This window comes from Staurois parvus, unplaced genomic scaffold, assembly GCF_062004578.1.
Source record: "Staurois parvus isolate SC_StPar_1 unplaced genomic scaffold, SC_StPar_1.0 ptg000362l, whole genome shotgun sequence".
NCBI classification, from domain to species: Eukaryota; Metazoa; Chordata; class Amphibia; order Anura; family Ranidae; genus Staurois; species Staurois parvus.
In genome coordinates, this window is record NW_028318158.1 from 8,385,541 (window position 1) to 8,410,392 (window position 24,852).

The 24,852-nt window shown below is 42.7% G+C and overlaps 1 protein-coding gene across 2 annotated transcripts in view; it reads left to right on the forward strand.

The window, feature by feature from the left end:
- Nucleotides 1–24,852, forward strand: part of EPHX1 (epoxide hydrolase 1) — an 87,035-nt gene that overhangs the window by 14,318 nt on the left and 47,865 nt on the right. Inside the window, exons 1-3 of one of the 2 annotated variants that reach the window (XM_089685081.1) lie at nucleotides 951–969; nucleotides 13,135–13,319; nucleotides 14,978–15,158. In XM_089685081.1, coding sequence (XP_089541207.1) covers nucleotides 13,140–13,319; nucleotides 14,978–15,158 — 361 coding nt within the window. In that variant the 5' untranslated portion in view covers nucleotides 951–969; nucleotides 13,135–13,139. Of the gene's footprint in view, nucleotides 1–950; nucleotides 970–13,134; nucleotides 13,320–14,977; nucleotides 15,159–24,852 lie in introns of those variants that run through there. The other variant, XM_089685080.1, reaches the window with a different exon arrangement.

Genomic DNA, 24,852 nt, shown 5'->3' on the forward strand with positions numbered 1-24,852 from the left:
TTAGAAGAAAAGTTTTTTTTCTTTATTTTCGGTTATAAAATTTTGCAAACAAGTAATTTTTCTCCTTCACTGATTATTATAATTATTATTACTATCATACAGGATTTATATAGCGCCAACATTTTGCGCAGCGCTTTACAAAATGAAGGTAGACATTACAGTTACAGTACAATTTAGTACAAGAGGAAACAGAGGGCCCGGCTTGTCAGAGCTTACAATCTAGGATGTGCACTGATATGCAGCACTGATAGGCTGCACTGAGGAGGCTGCTCTGATATGCGGCACTGATGATCACTGACTGGTGGCACTGATGGACACTGGCAGCACTGATGGACACTGGTGGGGCTGGGGGCTGCATGGACTGCCTCTGAATTTTAAATAAATTTGCCGATTACCGCCTCTTCACTTTCCTCATGCTGTGACAGCGCGAGGAAAGTGCTGTTGATAACTGGCAAATGTGTTTACATTGTGATCAGCTGTGTCATTGGACAGAGCGTATCATGTGGTAAAAGGGCGCTGTGATTGGCCCTTTACCATATCATGTGATCAGCTGTGTCCAACAGACACAGCAATCACAGAGCTCAACGAGTGCATGCCCCAGGGGGTGCATGGGAGCTGCGGTTCTGGAGGACATCATATGACGCCCTCCCAGAACTAGTTGACCGCGTTGTAGCCATACTTTGGCTATAGCTTGGTCATCAAGTGGTTAAGAACTCTGAAATGTTTACAAATGGCACTCTACAAACAAATACTCATAGATAATTGCAGGCTTTGTATTCTTTGGATACCTTTTAGTTTTCCAGTCTTCTCATGGTGGCCATTTTTACTAAGGGCAGAGGACTCCATCCCCCTTTACTTCCTGGAATTCAGCCTATAACTCTGGGCCTACTTCCTGGAACATGTGACAGGAACTTCCCAGGATGCAGCAGTGATGTCAGGGCGACATCAACCAGGAAGTGCACAGTAATTGTGAGTGAAAGAAAATGATATGTATCTAATGAATGTAAGGTGATTTCATATCGGCTTGCATGGCATGGCATGGCAAGGCATGGCAAGGCAAGTCGCACTTGGTGTGACTAGGGTGTTAAACCCAAAAGCAAACATTTATTATAATACAATTCACCAATTCTTAGATGTGGTGGCTGCGTTAGTTCTCTTTTATAGGATTTCTTTCTTTTATTTTCATCTGGTGGTCCAACCAGTAAGTCTGTTGTTTTTCAAAAGAACAAGCTGTCCTATAGATGTATCCCTTACAGGGATGAGACAAACCATTTAACACCGACAGGGGTGCTTACAATCAGCTTTTATTTATTTATGTAAAACGCTTATCCCAAAAGGAAAATAACTGCTGTAACTGATTATAAAGTATTAGCTGGAGGTTGGCTTCAATTTGTTGCTGTCCAAAGGTGCCCCCTGTGCTCGAGGACAATTGGTTTGCAAGAGGTGTGAAAGAGGCAATCCACATCATCCTGCAACAGTGATCATTAAAGTGGTTCTAGGCTGCATGAAGGTAAAACATTCTTCTGTGTGCAGCAAACCCCCCACCCATTGTCTCCCGCAGCTGTCAATCACATCCAGTGAGCCACTGAGGAGAGAGCAGGGGGCCGGCCTGTGCCACGGATCTATGTGTCTTATGAGTGCATAGAGCAGCAGCACGGGAGAGAGCATGCAGCGGTGCCCCCAGGGCAAGCGGCTTTCTCTGGGGGCACTGCTTGAAGGGGAGGGGCCAGGAGCACTGGCGGGGAACCTGAAAAAAAAGTGGATCAGGGCTGCTCTGCAAAACTACTGGACAGAGCAGGTTAGTATGACATGTTTGTTATTTTGAAAAATAAAAAAAGCTTTAGTATCAACTTAACCACTTAAAGTGGAATTTCACCTGAAAAGAAAAAAATAAAAGTTAGCAGCTACAAAAACTGTAGCTGCTGACTTTTAATATACAGCCACTTACCTGTCCCTCGGTCCAGCAGTGTCCTCACCACCGTTGGTTTCACCGGCCATCTTCTCTCCCTAGTGCTGGCATCTTTACTGTGGGCACCCGGCTGCGCTGCGCTTTGTGAATGGCTCGTAGTCTTCTGGGAGGGGGGAAGGACAACTTCCACTTCCGATCGCCTAGGTGATCACAGCGGAAGTGGGAGCGGGTACCTGTCAAATTCGGGTACCCGCTCCCCAAAGGTGCCAATCCTTAATGAGGAGTGGGGGACGAAGGCTTAAAGCAGAACTTCCCCTTTTGGGTGGAGCTCCGCCTTAAGGACCACCAACCTGCCCGCAATGCACTGTGGACGGGCAGCCCGTACAGGCACAGCGATGTACCTGTATGTCTCTGGCCTCTTCCGGGTACAGGATGCGCTCGTTTTTTTTACCACAGACATGTAGCAGAATACATTTTGGCCTAAATCTATGGAGATACCGTATTTCGCGCTCCATAAGACGCACCTGACCATAAGACGCACCTAGGTTTTAGAGGCGGAAAACAAGAAAAAAAATATTCTGAACCAATGGACTGCAGACACAGTACAAGGGATGACCAGAGACTGCGGATATAGTACAGGAGATGACCAGAGACTGCGGACACAGTACAGGAGATGACCAGAGACTGCGGACACAGTACAGGGGATGACCAGAGACTGCGGACACAGTACAGGGAATGACCAGAGACTGCGGACACAATACAGGGGATGACCAGAGACTGCGGACACAGTACAGGAGATGACCAGAGACTGCGGACACAGTACAGGAGATGACCAGAGACTGCGGACACAGTACAGGAGATGACCAGAGACTGCGGACACAGTACAGGAGATGACCAGAGACTGCGGACACAGTACAGGGGATGACCAGAGACTGCAGACACAGTACAGGGGATGACCAGAGACTGCGGACACAGTACAGGGGATGACCAGAGACTGCGGACACAGTACAGGGGATGACCAGAGACTGCGGACACAGTACAGGGGATGACCAGAGACTGCGGACACAGTACAGGGGATGACCAGAGACTGCGGACACAGTACAGGGGATGACCAGAGACTGCGGACACAGTACAGGGGATGACCAGAGACTGCGGACACAGTACAGGGGAAATACCAGGGACATAGTACAGATGACCAGAGACTGCAGACAGTAAAGGAGATGACCAGAGACTGCGGACCTTTGGGGAGGGAGGGGGAGCGGGTACCTGAATTTGACAGGTACCCGCCCCCACTTCCATGGAGTTGTCCTTCCCTCTTCTTCTCGCGCCGGCTTCTGTGACAGCCGGGTGCCCACTGCGCATGCGCGAGAAGCGCTGCGCTTTGTGAATGGTCCGGCATCTTCTGGGACCTGTCATGTGTCCCAGAAGACACCGGACCATTCACAAAGCGCGGCGCTTCTCGCGCATGCGCAGTGGGCACCCGGCTGTCACAGAAGCTGGCGCGGGAAGACTGTTCACCACTGGAGCGAGGAACAGGTAAGGTCCTGCAGGAGAGAAGAGCTGAGTGGCCGGCCCGATATTCTGACATGGTGGCGGCAGAAATACCGGACCGGACGGTTTATATTTGCTCCATAAGACGTACTGACATTCCCCCCCCCTTTTTTTTTGGGGGGAAAATAGTGCGTCTTATGGAGCGAAAAATACGGTATTTTGATTTTTATTAATTTGATTGTTTTATAGCAGAAAGTAAAAAATGTTTTATTTTTCAAAATGTTCAGTCTTTTTTTTTTTTTTGTTTATATAATAAAAAATAAATAAAACTAGTAGTGATCAAATACTGTACCACCAAAAGCTATTGTCTATTTGTGTGAAAATTTTTTATAAATTTTGTTTGAGAAGCCGTCCCCACCTGGAGAAGACAGTGAATATTGCTAGCGGCTATAACAACTGCTAGCAATAATCGCATGTAAAACCTGGCAGGCTGGTTGTACCCAAGTTAATCGATCGATCAACTTGGGTACATTCAGCTTGCCCATACATGGTTCGAATCTCGGCTGGTTCCTGCTGAAACGGTCGAGATTCAAACTGTCTATGGCTGGCTTTGAAGTAGTGCAGAGCCGAATAGCAAAAAAATGGCCTGTTCAAAAAAGAGCTAAAACCTTCCAGAGCTGAAGTGGTTAAAAAGGTCTCAGATGTCTTGGCACCTTGATAATTGGATTACTGTATGTAAATTTGAACAGGGTGACTTCACATATTTTTCCACCCCTGTTGTTATGGATTATACTGAGTGAGTGAGTTCCCTGTGTACCTATAAAAGCTAGAGCAGCGGTAGGCAACCTAAAAGAGGTGGAGATCTACCTGAACAACATGGGAGAAGTCAAAGAATACCGGGCACATTGTTGCCTCCTCACATCTGATTTAAACCTCTAATTGCTGTACTACAGTGTTGCAAATGCGTGCATTGCACGGCAATCTTGGGTTTCAATCCGGTGGTGAGGAGACAATATATCACCTCCTCATCACCTGTCAAACACACTTGGAGCGCTTTTCAGAGGAGCAGCAGTGCCTACTGCACTTGTGAATGAGCCCTTAGTTTCATTTGATAGCAGCACCCTTAGGGCTCGTTCACACATAAAGTTAGGGGGTGGTAAAACCTTGCAGTTTACCACCCCCAATCCCTTCCCCCCTTAGCTGCTGAAGCAGCAGCCAAAGGTGTACAAATGCCACAACAGTAATTGCACCCCCTGTTGCTTTTGGTGGGTGCTACCGCCTGCCAGTCCCGACTCATTCATGCAAACAGGGCCCCTCTGCAAGTACCCCTCAACTGCATGCTTCTGCAGGGTCCAAGGGGTTAAAGCAGGTGGTGAGAAAGCAACACACCTCTGCCTACTTTAACCCCTTGGTTGCTGTACTGCACAAGGTTGTAGGGCACTTGCAGAGTCACCTCATTTACTTGAATGGGTAATGCTTGGCAGGTGCTACACCCACCAACCATGACAGGGAATAGAACTCTATCTAGAGCGGCTGCGACATGTATACACCCCTGGCCACTGCAGCTAAAGAGAGTGCAGTTGGGGCGCGGGTAGTAAAAACACATCTTAACTATGGAGTTTTACCACCTCCCAAACTGCAAATGTAAGTGAACCTTTACTGTTCTGAGCCCCCTATAAGGCTGCTTTCACACTGATGTGCTGCGGTTTACCCACACCACGGGCGCAGCACAGTGCATCTGCGACTTTCCTGGGTTTGCTGTGCTTAGCCATAGACTTTTATATCCTTCAGATGGTGGTGTATGTTCTGGAAGCACACAAAAACTCCTGTATTCAGGAGTTTTGGTGCGCTTTCAGAAAGTGCACCAAACCCGCAGAATATAATAGACGTCTATATGGCTATGCACAGCAAACCCACAGGAAAGCTGCAGGAACACTGCACTGCACCCGTGGTGTGGGTAAACCGCAGCACATCAGTGTGAAAGCAGCCCTATACTATTATGCCCAGTGTATTGCTTCACACTGACCTGAAGATCTCTTCTTTCCTCCTGCTGGCACCACTCTGGAGACCATTAACCGGGATAAGAGGTGGAGTGCAGTTGGTATCACTCCGCATAAGACAGGAGCCGGCACTACAGAGGAGACATCGGCTTATGCAGCTCTTGCTCCCTACTACAGATCCAACTTTACAGGTAGTCCCTCTGCATTGCACCCTGTTTGATGCTCTGGGATGGTGGGTCAGCAAGCCCAGAACGTGATCTACCAGTCACCTGGCCAAGATCTACTGGTTGCTGACCCCCGCCTTAACAGGACCTGTTGTCCTATAAAGCACACTGCTTCCCACACGGGGCCCTTCAACATCCATGAATTAGTCACCTTTGCAGCAGAAACCTCTGCTTTAGTGTCCTACAGTGGTCAGTCATGTTGGCATTCTACTACCCAAGCAGACCAAAGGGTTATTATGGAGCCTGGTGGCGGGGGAGGGGGTGCTCAGTTAGCTAATTAGGAAAGGTCAGTCACGTGTAATTCCCTCTCTCACCCACTTTATCCTAGGCTTCCATCCCCACCTGTTTGTTGCCTCTGATCTGTTTGCATGGACTTGCAAAGGACCTTGCCACTGACCACTAATGCAAAAGGCAGTCTTGCAACTGACCAGTTAAATAAAGGGGGGCCTTTCCATTGCCAACAGTGCAGAGGGTTTTTTGCCACTGACCACCAATGCAATGGGGGCCTTGCCTTTTATTACCAGTGTAAAGGGGACCTTGCCCACCTCGAATGTTATGGAAGGCTTTGCCACTAATCACCAATGTGATGAAGCTTCCTTTCTAACCACCAATGAAGGATGGCCTTGCCACTAATCTTCAATGTAAAGGAGATCTTGCCAGTAGCCACCAATGTAAAGGAGGACTTTCTGCTATCCTTTAATATAAAGGGGCTATGCTGCTAACTTCCAATGCAAAGGGGCTTTGCCAATGACTACCAATGTAAAAGGGGGCTTTGCCACTGACTACCAATGTAAAAGGGGGCTTTGCCACTGACTACCAATGTAAATGGGGGCTTTGCCACTGACTACCAATGTAAAAGTGGGCTTTGCCACTGACTACCAATGTAAAAGTGGGCTTTGCCACTGACTACCAATGTAAATGGGGGCTTTGCCACTGACTACCAATGTAAATGGGGGCTTTGCCACTGACTACCAATGTAAATGGGGGCTTTGCCACTGACTACCACTGTAAATGGGGGCTTTGCCAATGACTACCAATGTAAAAGGGGTCTTTGCCACTGACTACCACTGTAAATGGGGGCTTTGCCAATGACTACCACTGTAAAAGGGGTCTTTGCCACTGACTACCACTGTAAAAGGGGTCTTTGCCACTGACTACCACTGTAAATGGGGGCTTTGCCAATGACTACCAATGTAAAAGGGGGCTTTGCCACTGACTACCAATGTAAATGGGGGCTTTGCCACTGACCATTAATGTGTAGGGGCCTTGCCACTAACCACCCTTGTTATAGAGGCTGCGTCAATGACCTTCAATAAAAGAGCTACCTAATGAATGCTTATCAAACAAGGCAGCTTTGGTCTCATGTACATAGTTAATTGTAGTGCAACTATTTTCCTATGTGTATATTTTATTAGAATGAACCTTCTCAAATACATTCTGCCCATATATGCCCAAATGTGCCCACTTTCTAGACAAGGCCCACCTCCACATGCCAAACAACTGAGTCAGTTCAATAAAGAATACAAATCTTTTCATTTTTGAGTCTGCAGAAATACCACATTGTGACTGATCCTCTGCTTAACCAACATTGTTCCCTCTAGCAGATTGCCAAAATGCTAACAAAACAGAAATAGCTTCAAATAAGAACACAAGACTTTCGGTAAAAAATATTTCACAAATGACTGTCGGTATACTTTTTCTCTTTGCTGTTAAATCTGAACTCGAGGCAATCGGCTATGTACACAAATGAAATACATACACTGATCAGCCATAACTTTATGACCACTGACAGGTAAAGTAAATAACCTTGATTATCTCGTAAAAATGCCATCTGAAAGTGGGTGGAATATATTAGGCAGCAAGCATACATGTTGTCCTTGAAGTTAATTGTTGTTGAAAGCAGAAAAATTGGGCATCGCAGTTTGTTGTTTTATGGGGCTGTGCAGCTGCAGACCACTCAGGGTACCCATGCTGACCCTTGTCCATAGCCAAAATGGGCCTACATCGGTCAGCATCAGAAATGGAGCAATGGAAGAAGGTGGCCTGGTCTGATGGACCACGTTTTCTTTTACATCATGTGGATGGCTGTGTGTGTGTAACTTACCTGGGGAAGAGATGGCACCAGGATGCACTATGGGAAGAAGTCAAGTCATTGGTGACAGTGTGATGCTTTGGGCAATGTTCTGCTGGGAACCCTTGGGTCCTGCCATTCCTGTGGATGTTATTTGACATGTACCACCTACCTAAACATTGTTGCTGACCAAGTACATCCTTTCATGGAAACCATATTCCCTGGCAGGCAGGATAATGCCAGGGATGTGCAATTCATATTGCCTGATGCCTGGGACATGTAGGTCTGGACGCCAGGCAAGAGGTTTCTTCCTCTTCCTTTTTTTTTTTTTTTTTTTTACATCTAGCCTTGCCTTGAGCAAACATCAGAGGTTAGACAGTCGGCTCTCTTGTAAAAGCACGTTTTCCCCCCCCCCCTCTAGCTGCCTTCTGCCAGTTGGCCCATCCCACTATGGTGTGCGGCATGTCCCTGGAGCTCCTCCCCGGCACAGCACTGCCGGGCAGTGCAGCCCCTTGTCTCCCCTTCCCTGGGTCCATGGCCTGCTGTACAGTGAGGGCCTTTCCCCGGAGATCCTCTCCCTCCCGGCATGTCCCTGGAGCTCCTCCCCGGCACAGCACTGCCGGGCAGTGCAGCCCCTTGTCTCCCCTTCCCTGGGTCCATGGCCTGCTGTACAGTGAGGGCCTTTCCCCAGAGATCCTCTCCCTCCCGGCATGTCACTGCTGGGCTAGTGTGGCCCCCCTCTTTACCTCCCCGAGCCTGCAGTCTGCTGTACGGTGAGGTCCGGTCACCATGGAGATGGAGTACAGACTGCATTGGTTGCCCTGCAGATGCTGGGAGTTGTAGTCCGTTCTCTATGTACCCGGATGTACAGTGTTTCTACAGATCGGACGGTTTGTTACTCGGGGGGACCTTGCTGGACCTTTCAGGCTTTATGGAGGTTGGAGGATGCCCGGGAGTCGGAAGAGACCACCATACAGGGAGCGGAGATTCCACCGATATCTGTCCTCATATAATCCACTGAGAGTATGACCTATACTGGCTCTCTTGTAAAAGAAATCTGAGTGGCTAACTAGCTGCTGGATTGCTTCTACAAGCAGTGAGGGGGACGTCCTGCCGCCTTCCGTGGACTTTCCTGTCCCACTGGGACACCCAATCGACCACCCAGCGCTTACGCTCTCTGATCATAATGGTAGACAAAGACCCGAACTGCTGTGTCTGCCTCCATGATATAGGAAGCTATGAGCATACATCACATCCAGTTTCCCCAGATGTAAACAGCGCCATTTTTTTAAAAAAGCAAAGCATTTAATCACACTGATCTTGGCGTGATCAAATGCTTTATTGGCAGAGGAGGGATGTCCCATTCCCCCGTGCTCATACGTAAAGGCAATCGCATACGTTGGTCCTGCAAACAGTGATCTTCCCATACATGTAAGATATCACTGCAAACGTCAGATAATGGGCATTTGTTTTGTCACCAGACCTCCTCTAAATCTAAAGTGGTAACCTGTAAAGACTTATAAAGCGTTGCCTATGAATTGTAAAATTTACGTAATCTGTTGCTACTGCACACGCATGTGCTATTTTAAAGCGTGACACGTTTGATATCTATTTACTTGGCGTAACATCATCCTATTTATTTTACCAAAAATTGGGCTATATACTGTGTTTTTTTTTTCCATTACAATTCAGAAAAAGTGTATTTTTGTCAAACAAATTGCATTTGCAAAACCACTGCGCAAATACCGTGTGACCTAAAAAATTGCAACACCCAACGTAGGAGCCCTGGGCCAAATACATGAATGTTGTTTTGTGACTGCTCCTTTTGGGAGATGGGGATGGGAACATCCTTGGCATCTCTATCTGGACCTGTCTTCCTGTCTTTTTCTCTCTCCTTTCCTTTTTCTCTTTCCACTCTGGTATCCTGATATCAGTTTCTAGTACTGAGAAGGATATCTCAGGGAGCTGTCTGAGGTGTCTTTGTTTTAGGGGGGGTAATTTGAACGGTTGTTCTGGGATATTGAGCACTGCCCTCCCTAATTCTATGTGTTTGGGTGTGAATTGACTTGCTTTGGAACTCAAAATTATGTGATTTTGTACACTCTCATGTGTTATTTACTACTTTACTACTTGTCATGTACCAGCCTGATTTGACACTATTGATGGATAGGTGTTATGTTGAAATCTCAATAAAAATTGAAAGTAAAAAAAAAAAAGCAACACCCACCAATTTATTCTCTAGGGCCTTTACTTTAAAAAAAAAATAATCACTCACCAGCCACTTTATTAGGTACACCTTGCTATTGCCAAAAAAATATCCCCCACCTCATTACACCACCACCACCACCAGCCTGAACCGTTCATACAAGGCAAGATGGATCCATGCTTTCATGTTGATTGCGCCAAATTCTGACACTACCATCAGAATGTCACAGCAACCAGTCTGCAGATTCTCCTCTGACATCAACAAGGCATTTTTGTCCATACAAGCTCATTGGAAATTTCCTTTTTTCAGACCATTTTCTGTAAACCCTAGAGACGGTTGTGCGTAAAAATCCCAATAGATCAGAGTATTTTAAATACTCAGACCAGCCCGTCTGGCACCAACAACCACATTCAAAGTCACTTAAATCCTCTTTTTTTTTTTTCTCCATTCTGATGCTCGGTTTGAGCTTCAGAAAGTCGTCTTCACTACGTCTACATGCCTAAATGCATGGAGTTGCTTCCATGTGATTGGTTGATTAGCAATTTGTGTTACCAAGTAATTGAATAAGTGTACCTAATAAAGTGGTTGTTGAGTGTATATTATTTAGGGGTTCTAAGAAATTTTCTGGCAAAAAAAAACATTAAAGGTTTAAGTCACTATAAAGCCCCTTTTTGTTTTCAAAAGCCCCAGACATTCCCTAAAAGCACCTCTGCCTAATGAAAACATCAACCCTTCATATTTTTTTTTTTTTTTTCAGGACAAGTAGATTGTAATGAGATAAAAGTAGATTGGGACCTCTATATAGTCCCTTGGAGAAGTAGTTTTAAAAAAAAAAAAAAAAAATTCTACACCCCCTGAATGCTTCCTGCCACACTGCAAAAATGGTTTGAGGAACACAACAATGAGTTTAAAGTGTTGAATTGGGTTCCAAATTATCCAGATCTCAATCCAATCGAGCATCTGTGGGATGTGCTGGAAGCCCCACCTCACAACTTACAGGACTTAAAGGAACTGCTACTAACGGGTTGGTACCAGATACCACAGGATTCCTTTAGAGGTCTAGTACAGGTTGAATGCACACTTTTACATTGAAGACTTTGATTGTTTGAACATTTTAAGGACACTTATTGCTGTATGTGTTAATGTACATTATTGTTTGATGTTATTTGTATTGAATTTAGTTACATAGTTACTTTGTTACATTTAAGATACATTGTTATTTAGTGAATATATTGAGTTGTAACATATAAGGCGGCCTTTTTCAATCAGGGTGCCCAGCACCCTGAGGTGCCTTCCTTCTTTTTTTTTTTTTTTTTTTTTCCAGGGATGCCTTGACAAAATGCCTAAAAATTGGCTAAAAATTGTCTCCAAGCCAGATGGTGGCTCAAGCCTGCATTTTAGTTACACGTAAACCACACGTTTTCATTGTGCACCATTACAACTTTCTAGCGGCCTGCAACATAACAACCATTGATTTCATCATTTGATAAGGACATTGGACACCTGCATAGCATCCTTGCTTTCCCTTTCCCTCTCCATGAGCACTGGGGTCACACTAGAGAAACTGAAGAGAAACAATGGAATGCTAGTCAGTATGAGTGTGCAAAAGCGTGTTTGCTTTGGAACAATAAATCCCCTCTAACATCGGGTGTCCTACATGTGCAAATATTGCGGTTTTCTGTAAAACTATTAGTTTAGTTTTTTACATTTTGTAATGGGTGCCTCAGGATTGTGCAGAATTTTAAGGGGTGCCTTGACTGAAAAAAGTTTGAGAAACACTGTATTAAGGTATAATAAAGATGACTGAGATTGATCATTTCATATTTGTTAGAAGTAGAAAATATTCTATTTTTAAATGAAATTGTTACTGTTTTTTTCACCAGGTGTAAGTGGCTTAGGTAAGCCATAGATTATATAGTTTTCTTTCTTTTCACCATGGGTGGAATGAAAGAGAAAATTGTTCGCCTTCCCCATCAACATAGTCAGTGTTGATGGGGGATTCCCCCGTGTAGCGCTATTGTGTTCTGCAGGCGGGGAGCCTTCCCTGCCAACAGAATACAATGATCATTGCTAGCATATATAGCGCCGGCAGTAATTGCATGCAAAAAATTCAAGGCTGGTTGTACCGAAGTCTATCGATCGACTTCGGTACAACCAGCCAGTACATAGTTGAATTGAAATTTGGCCAGTCCCTGCTGAACTGGCCAAGATTCGATCCACCTATGTTCAGCTTTAAGGTTAGGTTTACGAGTGCAAAAAACCTTTTTTTCAGTTTATAGGTATTTGAAAAGGAGGCTACTGTGCACACAAAGTGTGTGTTTGTGTGTGTGTGTGTGTGTGTGTGTGTGTGTGTACTTCCAGGGATAGTGTTTATTCACTTTTCTAATCAAACTACTGAGCCGCACCCCATATTGGCATAGTGTAACCCTTTTTTTTGCTGTGGCACTCTCTACAAGTCAACATCTCCCTTTAATTCCCCTCATTCTGAAGTTGTAAAGTTGGGAGGTATGGATGCTACTTACATTTAAACATTTGTATTGCAGCACAGTTTATTGGCTCCTTGTGCTGCTTCTCCCTCTTTGTCTGATCTCTGCTGTACAAGGGGTAGCAGGCAACAGGCTGACAGCATGTCAAACTCAGAAACATGCTCTGCTTGCATTCAAAATAATAATAGTACAAATTAATACAGCTCTAAATAGGGGTTATAACCCTTCCTTACACTATCTAAAATAAACAAAGTTTTGCCTATAGTTCTACTTTAAAAATGTAAGGCAAAGAACCCTTCTAAAAAATGATCCAGTTGGCTCCAACAGGTTGAAAAAATTGCCTTCTAATCCCAAAGGTCATTGGATCCAAGAATTACAGTGATATTTTTCATAAATCTTTATAACCAGTTAAATTTTTTTTGTATTTTGAAGCAACCTACAGAGTTGGCTAGAACTAGCTCTTGTGGAAGTCTAGTCTACATTTTTACAACCATTTTACTGTAAAGAATCTGACAACAGTGATATTTAGCATAAATATTAATATCCAGTTACAGTTTTTGCATTAGAAACATCCCCAGCCCTTTAAACCTCCAAATAAATGTTGTATGTAGTAAAAATGTCGTATTGGGTTGGAAATGTATATGGGTCACTAGCTAATGCACATACTGTAGTTGTAACATCAATGTCCCTGGAAACAATTTGACGTGTTGACCTGAGGTCCCCTTACTGTGTTGTTATTTCTTGTAGGTAAAATGCTTCTAGAAATTGTTGCAGCTCTGGTGGTCGGGGCTCTCCTCTACCATTTAATCTTCAGAAAAAACGATGACACTTTACCAATGGGAGATGGATGGTGGGGTCCTGGGCAGAGACAAGATGATGAGAATGAAGATATCCATCCTTTCAAAATCGAGACTTCAGAAGAGGAGCTGAATGTAAGCTGATTACAAAAGCTGTATCTAATGAAAAGTACATAGTAGAGCATGTATCTGTGGATGTCATTGCGTTTCATCTGCTACAGTACCAGGTGGAAGGGTGCTTTTGCAGAGACACAGAGTCATAGACCATTAATGCAAAGGTCCTTTATGACAAATGGTTTGGTCCACTGTACACACAAGACTTGACTTACTTTCTGTGTATTTGTGTTGGTCTGGAACAGGGAAAGGAGAGGATGCAGCCAAGCCATATCCAAATGTTCTCTCTATTACTGTCACCATAGATTGGGTTAGGAGGATTGGGTGGTTCAGGTACAGGAGGTAACGGGATAGGTATGTTGACATGGATGTGTACATGTGTCAAAGTGTAACTTTCACCAAAACTTTATTTTTGTTTTGTAGAGAGCGGGGGAAGGCTTTTTATTGCTCTTTGGTTTCAGTTGCAGGGTTTTTCTCTTGTTTCCAACATTGTAGACTATGTTGTCACGTTAACAGGAAGTGATGTGAAATCTTCAAAGGGAGCACAGGTGGAGGTTCTAGTTTTCCCTTACCAATCTAAAAAGAAATGTTTTAATTACAGTGATGTGTCCTTCTTACTGATATTTAAACTCAATTCCTTTGGCATAAGATAAAACTTAACTGTGTCACTGTGTAGATCTACAGCATATTTGTTAGGGGATTCTATGTGTCCTCAGAAGAGGAAACCAAAAAACTTTTTCTAAAACTGGAATGATTCATAGACACTAAGAGGGTGATTAGATCTGCAGGTATGATTGAAATATCTTCTGATATCTACACTGGCTAGCACAATCCCAAATCTAAACTGTAAAAAGACAACTATTATAATTAAAGGGTAAGGAAACTTTGCCTTAAATTTTCAATGTTGTTTACTCAATGTCAACTTGATGCTTAAAGGGTGAGGAAACTTTCTGCAGACTTTCTCTACCCTTTTGCCCCCACCCCCTAAATGGGTCTAGCGCATCCTACTCTCCTCCCACCACCACCACCACCTTAACTAGCTATACTTAGTGTCTTAACTAGCTAGATCTTTATCCTACTTCTATGGCATTGTTTACATCCCTCTGTCATCTTCTTTATCTGAGGTCCTCGTCTGCACATTTTCTGGGCTGGTAGACAGATCAACTCCTATCCCTCTCCCAGCCCCATAGAAGTCTATCGGGCTGAACTGTGCAGGCGTAGACATCAGGTCAAGAAGTTCCCAGAGAGGTTTGAACGATGCTTCGGCTCTCTAAGTGAGATCTAGATAAGAACGATTTGTTTTAGGGGGCAAAAGGGCAAGGAAAGTTTATAGAACAGTATCCTTACCCTTTCAATTCTGTCAAGTTGACATTGACTTCTAGTAACCACAATGAAAGTTGTTGCCCAGAATGCTCTGTCTTCCCATCTATTCATTATTCTTTACCTTTCTTTATAAAGCCCTCTTGATCTTCTCAATTTTCAGCTATGAGTGTAGGGTCATCATCATACTGAATATTGTTGATGTTTTTTCCATCAGTCTTAAAACCCTTTTTCACCTCCTTCTCCAGCCCTACATCTCTATTCATTAACTCAGTATAGGGGATGAATAAGTATGATGACAATAGGTCCCCCTTAATTAAGCATTTTTACTCCTCATAGCACCTGTGTGTCTTCTGCAGGACTTGTTCCAACGGATAGATCAGACACGTTACACAGAGCCACTGGAGGGCAGCCGCTTCAACTATGGCTTCAACACCACCCACCTGCGGAAAGTTGTGTCTTACTGGAGAAATAAATTTGACTGGAGGAAACAACTGGAAGTTCTCAACCAATACCCACACTTCAAGACCAAAATTGAAGGTATGCCAAGTCTGAAAAAGAGCAGACAAAGCTAGCCTGAGAATCGGTAAGACTGTTTGGTTTTTGGTCAAAGTGATTTAACACTGTTAAAGGTTTATAAGCTTCAAGCAGAACTATGGCATCCTTTTGTGCTGCAGCACTTAATTATAAGTTCATCTGCACCATTTTCCCTTCATCTCTTTGCAAAGTGTTACAAATACTCATTGGTCCTGCCAGTGAAGTCCACCTCATGCAGCTTCCTGTGATGGAGGGATAATACTGCTGCGCTGCTACTGAATTTAAAGCAGCCTTTTACCTCATGAAAGCTGTGCCTGCTTGAGCTACAGCAGAATCAGAAGATCAGCATTATCACAGGCCTGTAGCTTGTCAATCAACACCTGGTCACACTTAGTCCTGCCCACTGCATCTTGGATTGACAGCACTGCTTCTGTTGCTGAAACCCTCCCACTGTGAGCTGCAGTGTCTGCGAGGGGAGGTGTATGAGACACAAAAGGAGGACTTGGCTCAGTCAGGGGAGGTAAATGAAGTCTTTATTTTTAAAACTTGTTCATCACAAAGCATTTGAATTTGAGACCTATTTTGAATGTCATACTGGAGCTTTCATTTGTAGTTTAAAATATTTGTAAACCTTGTTTGGCTTTCTAGTAAGGAATCCGATACTGCCTGTATGCTTGGGAACACACAGTGGGGTAGATTTACTAAAACTGTGCTCTCAGAATTTATGCAGATGCAGCGTGGGAAAGCGCAGTGATCTCTTGTGCGTTTCCTGTACCTCCATTGGAATCGCACTGTATTTGCAATCTGCTGCGGGTGTCAATATAAGTTAATGACACCCCAAAGGCATCGTAATTGCAGTTTGGTTTTCCCACACCAAATCAAATGGTACAAAATGATTGCGCCATGCAGTTGTGGTGTGGCTCCAACAAAAGGTAACTGCACTTTCTTTAGTGCAATTTAAACCCATTCAAAATTCACATGCAATTCACATGCAGTTCATAGTGTAAACATAGGCTTAGTGTGTTACTAAACCCAGGACCCTGCATTAACTATATCTGGTCTTCCACAGTACACAAAACATGGAAATGCTTTTACCACACACACAGCAAACAATGAACCCTTTGCCCCAGATGTTAACCCCATCCTGCCCAGTGTCATTAGTACAGTGTCAGTGTTTTTTTATTAGCACTGATCACTGTATTAGTGTCACTGGGGATGTCAGTGGCAGTCACTTCCCACCCAGTGTAAGAATGCTCGCCGCAGTCCTGCTAGGAGTCACTGGTCACCGCCATTACTAGAATTAAAGAAATAAAAATTCCAGTATATATACCGCCATTTGTAGATGCTATAACTTTCACATAAACCAATTAATCCATACTTATTGGGATTTTTTTTTCTAGCAAAGACATGTAGCAGAATACATTTTGACCTAAATTTATAAAGAAATTTTATTTATTTTTTTAATTAGATATGTTTTATAGCAAAAAGTAAAAAATATATTGTTGTTTTCTTCAAAATTGTTGTTCTTTTTTTTTTGTTTATTGCGCAAAAAAGTGGGTGATCAAATATCACTGAAAGAAAGCTCTACTTGTGGGAAAAATAATGATGTAAATTTCATTTATGTACAGTGCTGCATGACAGCGCAATTGTCCATTAAAGTAACGCAGCGCTGTATCGCTAAAAATGGCCTGGTCAGGAAGGGGGGTAAATCCTCTGGAGGGCAAGTGGTTATTTATTGACCTGACTTTACAGTATCCTCTATTGCTGGGATAGATAAAGTCAAGTAAGACACAGTGATTAGGTCAGGTTCAAAAGCTGCAGATAACAACAATGATTTGTTGGGTGTAATTTGTTATCATAACATTAGAGGTTTGCTTCATTAACAATATTTTGGCGTGGCAATTTTAAGATTTTGGGTCCTCCTGGCCAACTCTGGGGATTTGGGTTTTCCTAGATGTTCTTTCTCCTGTTGTTGTATTTTGCATGATAAAAAATAAGACTCAGCAGTGAGAGTGGGAGGTTATTTTGGATATAAGTGATACCCCTATATTTAAAGTCATGATGAGGAAAAAACATATCATCCAGGCGAGCTTTACCCTCCTTGAGTACCAGCCTGCTAATACCCCTTCATGAACAGGCCATTTTCAGTTTTTAGTGCTGTGTGCTTGTTTGATTGACATTACAGGTACTCCTCGCTTAACGACCGAGTTCTGTTTAAACGACTTGGTCGTTAAGCGAATTGGTCGTTAAGTGAGGAACTGCATGTACTGTATACAGTAGTACAATATATGCATAGTATTTGACAATACAGTATTCTGAATAAGTAAAATAACAAGAAAGATCAAACTGAAAACTTCCACTTGTTTTAATTTGCATAGGTTGTGTAATTTACACACAGTACTGGAATGTTGTATTACAGAACATAAAGTTAGAAAAGTACAGTAGGTACATTAAAGCACCAAAAACCACAGTACTGTACTGTAGAGTGTACAACAAGGAAAAAGGATATTTAAAATACAGTAAACAAAAAAAACAAAACAAACAAACAAAAAAAAAATAAATTCAGGCTATCATTTTAGTCAACGAATCCTTCAAAATCTTCATCTGTGTCATCATCAGAGCTATTATCAGGAGCTGCTGAAGGCCCAGGTAAGGTACACGATGGAGTAGAAATTGAAGCATTGGTAGTGCTTGGTGTAACTTTCCAAAAGTATCCACTTAGAGTGGTCTGCTTTGTCATTTTCTTTTTTTTCTTCATATATTTCACGATAGCACTGTAAAACTTGACTTATTTGTCTTTCCACCTTTGTGAATCGTTCAACATTCGGATCCATACTCTCTAGTTGTAACATAGCTGCATTCACTTTTGAGAACACACCAGCTACTCCCTTCACAGTAAACTTCTTTGGTACTTCTTCCATGTTTTCATTTTCTTCTTCCTCCTCCGCCAGGTTCTGCTGTGCTTCCAACTCTATTAAATCTTCGGTAGTTAGCTCTCCCTCCCTGTATTGCACTAATTCCTCAATATCTTCCACCTCAACTTCTAAATTAAGCACTTTAGCAAGTTCCATAGTTGTTTTATTTATGGCATCAACATGTTCATCTTTCTCAAAAACTGCAACATTGTTCACAAAACATTTTAGGCATTTTTTCCATATGCCTTGCATACACTTTTCTGTCACTCCCTTCCAAGTGGATTCAATGTTATTTATGCAGTCTAAAATGATCTCCAGAAATCACGGAGAGTTACTTCATCATTTTCTGTTGCTGCTACAGCTTTGGAAAAAGTTGTGCGTAAATAGTATGCTTTAAATGTGGCTATGACCTCCTGGTCCATTGGCTGAAGGATTGAAGTTGTGTTTTTAGGTAGATATACTATCTTTACATCTGGGTTTAGGTCATCAAGATACTGGGGATGGCCTGGAGCATTATCAAGCAGGAGGATAATTTTAAAAGGAATGCCCTTTTCTTGACAATAATGCTTCACTGAGGGTATGAAGCAGTGGGTGAACCAATCCTCAAATAAAGCTTGAGTCATCCATGCCTTGTTATTTGCTCGGTAGTAAACAGGCAGTGTGTTCTTTCTAACTCTGCTCAATGCACGTGGGTTTTCAGAGCAATAGATAAGCAAAGGCTTCAACTTAAACCCGGTAACATTTCCTCCCAACAACAATGTGACCCTGTCCTTAAATGCCTTAAAGCCAGGCATTGTCTTAGCTTCTTTGTGTATATAGGATCTTTCAGGCATTTTCTTCCAAAAAGTTCCAGTTTCATCCACATTGAAGATCTGTTCTGGACAGTAGCCACCTTGCTCTATGATTTTATCAAAATGGTCAACAAATTTTTCTGCTGCTTCTACATCTGCACTTGCTGCCTCACCACTGACACTCCGATTATGCAGGTTGAATCTTCGAGAAAACCGTTGAAACCATCCGTTACTTGCTGTAAAGGTTTCGGTTGAACCGCTGCGTGCTTGCAAAGTCTCAAAGATATTGAGTGCCTTGGCTTGAATTATTGAAAGGTTCAATGGCATTCTTTTTTGAATCTGGTCATCAAACCAGATAGCCAGTAACTTCTCCATATCATGAATTAGGCCTTTCCGCTGTCTAGTTATTATGGCTTTAAAGCCTGTTGATGCTTTCACTGCCTCTTTTACTCTATCTTTATCCTTAAGGATTGTTGAAATGGTTGAATGTGCCAGATGCAAGTCATGTGCTATCTCATGGACTTTTTTGCCACCTTCATAATCCTTTGATCTTTATTTTCTTCTCAAGATCAATAGTCTTCCTTTGTTTCTTGGCATTTTCTGGTGCAACCTTGCTTTTCCTTTTTGGAGACATCTGGGGTAAAGTACAATACAGAATAAGGCACCCAGATCACACACAACTTGTATGCTTGAAGAAAAAGCTTTATAAATAGTTACACTGTACTGTACATACTGTAATGTACTATATCTGTACTGTATACAGTATTGTCAGACTACTGTGCTGTATTGTGTGGGCCTGAGAGAGATCCTGGACTGTATACAGTACAGTGCAGTATAGCTGTTTATAAAGTTTTTTTTCTTTGCATCGCAAAAAAATACAGTAATTTACAGTACTGCTGAAATGTGAATACTGACCAAGAAACCAGCAGTACGGACCTCAGAATAGTGTACAATTTCAGCCATGAATGACTTTGAGACGCAGGGCCGCTACCACGTTTAGCGCGTAACCACGTTTTAGCACGTACCGTCGGTGAGATGGTCGTAAGTGTGAGCGGTCGTAACGGTGAAGAGATGGTCATAAGTGCGAGTGGTCGCTAAACAGGTAGGTCGTTAAGCGAGGAGTGTCTGTACTTGGTCATGCACCAATGGACCCAAGTAAATTGTATATTGTTTTTTTAGGCAGACAGAGCTTTAGTTTGATGGTACTTAATGAACACGGTTTTATTTTTTACTATATAAAGGGAAAAGGCTAAACATTTGAAAAAAAAAAATATGATGTTCTGACTTTGTATTGCATTTCTTGACACCCTAAAATACCATGACAGTTCGAACACCCCCAAAAATGTTTAGTTTAGGACATAAGTTATACAGTGCAACAAGTCGGAGTGTAGGGGTTCAAGACTATGTAATGCAGATTTCAGTGGTCAGGAGTTAATACCCCCTTATGGTGGTGGTCAATGGCAAGTGCCCCGTTATTTATTTCTTAATTATAATTTTTATTGAAAAGAATCTCAGAGACAGGGGTACAATAAAAAGTCCAATAAATGAATGATATACAGGTAAATGCAAGTACTAATCCTGCTGTGGTAAAAATTGGTATACACATCACATCAAAAGTATCCAAAATACGAAGCATTACAATGTGTGTGAGATGTGGCTGAAGCAAGTTAAAGAAGTGTGGGGATATGAAAAAACCCAAACATTCATACTTGGCTTTCTGCGGCAGCATAGGTCTGATACTGCAGCTGTCCATTGATAGCTCTGAGACAGAGAACTGAGCGATCACATTACCACTAATCACTCAGTTCTCAATATTCACAGAGCAGACAGCAGTTACTGTCACCACTCTGTGCTCTGCCCCTCAACCGTTCATTACATAATTACATAGGTAGTTTGGCTGAAAAAAGACAAAAATCCATCCAGTTCAACCATTAAAAAAAAAAAAGTTCTAATCCTACACCCACAGTTGATCCAGAGGAAGGCAAAAAACCTAGTAAAGCATGATCCAATTTGCTCCTGCAGGGGAAAGAATTCCTTCCTGATCCCCCGAGAGGTAATCTGATATTTCCTGGATCAACTTTACCTATGTTAGTATCCAGTTATATTCTGTGTATCTAGGAAATAATCCATGCCTTTTTTTTAAAGCAATCCACTGAGCTGGCCAGAACCAACTCATTTTCACAGTTCTTACTGTGAAGAAACCTTTCCGTATTTGGAGATGAACTCTCTTTTCCTCCAGACGTAAAGAGTGCCCCCTTGCACCCTGAGGTCACCCAGAGTGACCTCAGGGTGAATAACTACACCGAGTTCACTATAAGCACCACTGATGTATTTATACATGTTGATCATATCCCGCCTTAATCACCTCTTCTCGAGAGAATAAATTCAGTTCCTCTAATCTTTCCTCATAGCTGTGCTCCTCCATGCCTCTTATCAGTTTGGTTGCCCTTCTCTGTACTTTCTCCAGTTCCCCAATGTTCTTTTTGTGAATTGGTGCCCAAAACTGAACTGCATATTCCAGATGAGGTCTTACTAATGATTTGTACCGGGATAATATGATATCTCTCTCTCTGGAGTCTATACCTCTTTTAATACAAGAGAGGATTTTGCTCACTTTAGAAACTGCAGCTTGGCATTGCATGCCATTATTAAGCTTGTGATCTACCAGAAACCCCAGATCCTTCTCCACCATTGATTCCCCCAGTTGTACTCCCCCTAGTATGTATGATGAATGCATATTCTTAGCCCCCAAGTGCATAACCTTACCAACCAACTTTATCAACATTAAACCTCATTTGCCACCAGGGGCGGACTGACAATTTGGAAACTCGGGCACTGCCCAAGGGCCCGGGGTCAGTAGGGGGCCCCATGAGATGCCTCTGGTACCCTTTTCATAGGCTTTTTTGAGTTTGGGCAAGGACACAGGGGCCCCATGATCCCCTATTGCCCGGGGGCCCCATGAGTTGTCAGTCCGTCCCTGTTTGCACATAGTTGCCCAATTAAACAGTGCATTGAGGTTGGCTTGTAAATTGGAGACATCCTGTAAGGACGTTATTCCACTGCACAGCTTGGTGTCATCTGCAAAGACTGAAATGGTATTTTTAATCCCAGACCCTATATCGATTATAAATATATTAAAAAGTAAGGGTCCCAACACTGAACCCTGTGGTACACCACTGACAACCCTAAATTATTCAGAGTATGAATCATTAACCACTACTTTCTGAATACGATCTTTTAGTCAGTTTTCTAACCATTTACATACAGATTTTTCCAAGCCTGTAGACTTTACCTTACATATTAGACGTGTGTGGGGAACTGTGTCAAACGCTTTTGCATAATCCAAGTATACCAAGTCCACCGCCACCTCTCTGTCCAAGTATACCACGTCCACAGCTACCCCTCTGTTCAAGGTTTTGCTCACTTCCTCATAAAAAGAAATAAGATTTGTTTAACAACTTCTGTCTTCATGAATCCATTCTGTCTGTTGCTTAAAATATTTTTCTCCAGCAAGAACACATCTATGTGGTCTTTTATTAAACTCTCCAGTATCTTCCCAACTATAGATGTTAAACTAACAGATCTATAATTAATTGTTAAAGATTTTGACCCCTGTTTAAATTCACCACATTGGCCTTACGCCAATCCAGTGGTACTATGCCAGTCATTAAAGATTCCCTAAAAATTAGAAACAATGGCTTTGAAATGACAGAGCTCAATTCTGTAAGGCCCTGTGGGTGTATGCCATCCGGTCCAGGTTTTTTATTCGCCTTTATTCTGTCTAAATATTTCTGGATCATATTAATTGTGAGCCAATGTGGATCATCTGGAGCAGTGTCAATACCATGCCCATTATGGACAAGAGCTTCCCATGCTCCTCTGTATACACAGAGCTAAAGAAGATATTAAATAAATTTGCCTTCTCTTTGTCCCCAGTCACCCACATTAGATTATTTTGTAAAGGGCCTACATGCTCGGACCGGACCTTTTTACTATTAATGTGTTTGAAGAATTTTTGGGGGTTTGTCCTGCTATCTTTTGCAATCTCATTTGTTTTCAATTTTGCGGCCTTTATTTCCTTTTTGCATATTCTGTTATATTCTTTGTAATGTTTAAACGATGATAGCATTCCTTCATTTTTGTATTTAATAAAAGCACTTTTCTTTTCTTTTTATTTTTTTAACTTTGGCCATAAACCACATAGGTTTGCTTTTTAGCCTTTTAAACTTGTTGCCAATGGGAATATATTTTGCAGTGTGTTCACATTCAGTTTTTTTTTGAAGAACTCCCATTTCTGTGTTGTTTCATCGATGCCAATATTGCCTCCCACTCTCAGCCTTGGAAAGCAGCTCTCAGCCTTGGAAAATTAGCTCTCTTAAAGTTCAGTGTTTTTATTTTTCTCGTATGTGCTTGATGTTTACAGCTAGCAATAAATGAAATAATATTATGGTCACTGCTACCCAGTGTTCTTTTATATGGACTTTCGTTATAAGCTCTGCATGGTTTGAGATTACCAGGTCCAGCAGAGCATCATTCCTAGTTGGAGCTTCTATGAACTGTACCATAAAATTGTCCTGTAGTAGGTTTATAAATTTTTGCCCTTTAACTGTTCCTGCAGTACCATTACTCCAGTCAATTTCCGGGTAGTTAAAATCCCCATTTATTATCACTGTCCGAGCCCTTGCAACCCTTTTGATCTGTGCAAGGAGCTGAGTCTCCACCTTCTCACTAACACTGGGAGGCCTAGAACAAACTCCAATGATTACTTTTGTAGTACGCACCCCCATGTGCAGTTCCACCCATAATGCTTCAGCCTCATCACACTCTCCATCAACTAGATCCTCTTTCACACTCGCTCTGAGATCACTTCTGACATAAGGCAGACACCACCACCTTTCCTTTATACAATGTCTCTCCGAAAGAGAGCCTAGCCAGGAATATTAATGGCCCAGTCATGTGAAGAATGAAGCCAAGATTCAGCAATACCAATTAAATCATAGTTCTCTTCTTTCACCAAAGCTTCCAACTCGCCTATTTTGCTTGGCAGAATTCTGGCATTGGTGAACAAACACTTTAATTCATTGACACCTTGTGCACCTGTATTTTGCATATTTTTAATTTTTATACAAATGGTACCAATTCCTATGGTTGTTTGTAACATGGGAACCTTCTTATCAGCTGCCATATCCCTCCCCCCATCTTTCCCCATTCCACCCACCAATAAGGACTGACCCCTGTAAATAACTCTATTGGAAAGCCAGTCTGTGCAGGTGGTAGGAGCTGCTGGCTCAGGCTCTCAGTAGTGCACTACTGAGAGCCTGAGTTGGCTGCCAATCAGGCATCTAGATGGATCCCTACATTGTTGTCAGGATCCTTCCAGAGCCCTGAGCAGCTCTGTGACGTCTGGGTCACAGGAGAGGAAAAGTAAATGCACTCCTGTGACCCACAAAAGAAGTGCGGCCAAAAAAGCTTTGGCCATACTTTTTATTTTAATGAACTTTTAGCTCTTAAAAGAGATGTCCAATATTTAGATACTCTTGGGCATAGTGTGAGTGCCCCTTTAACACTTAGTGGTCATTGGTAATGTGCTCTTATATGTTGGTGATGAGTGTCCCATAACTGTTGGTGGTCAGTGGTGTTTTTTAGCCCATAACATTGATAAATGTGCCCCTTTAGGGTCAATATGCCCCTTGGTCAGTTATCTTGATACTCTGTATGCCCCTTTGTACTTAGTGTGCCCCCTTTCAGTGGTGGTCAGTCGGAGCAGTGTTGTTAATTATAGAAGAGATGCAATCAGTGGCTGGGATTGGTTCATAGCTATCACAAGGCAAAGAGCCACTCTGACTGGCTCTGTACATCTTTCCTGTGATTGAGCTACAATGTTTTCTGCAGCATCGTTTATAAACCTACTGTTTGTTTTTTTTTTTTTTACAATAGTTCACTAATCAGGTGGCTAACGACTGCAAGGATTTAAACACACTTATAGCAGAT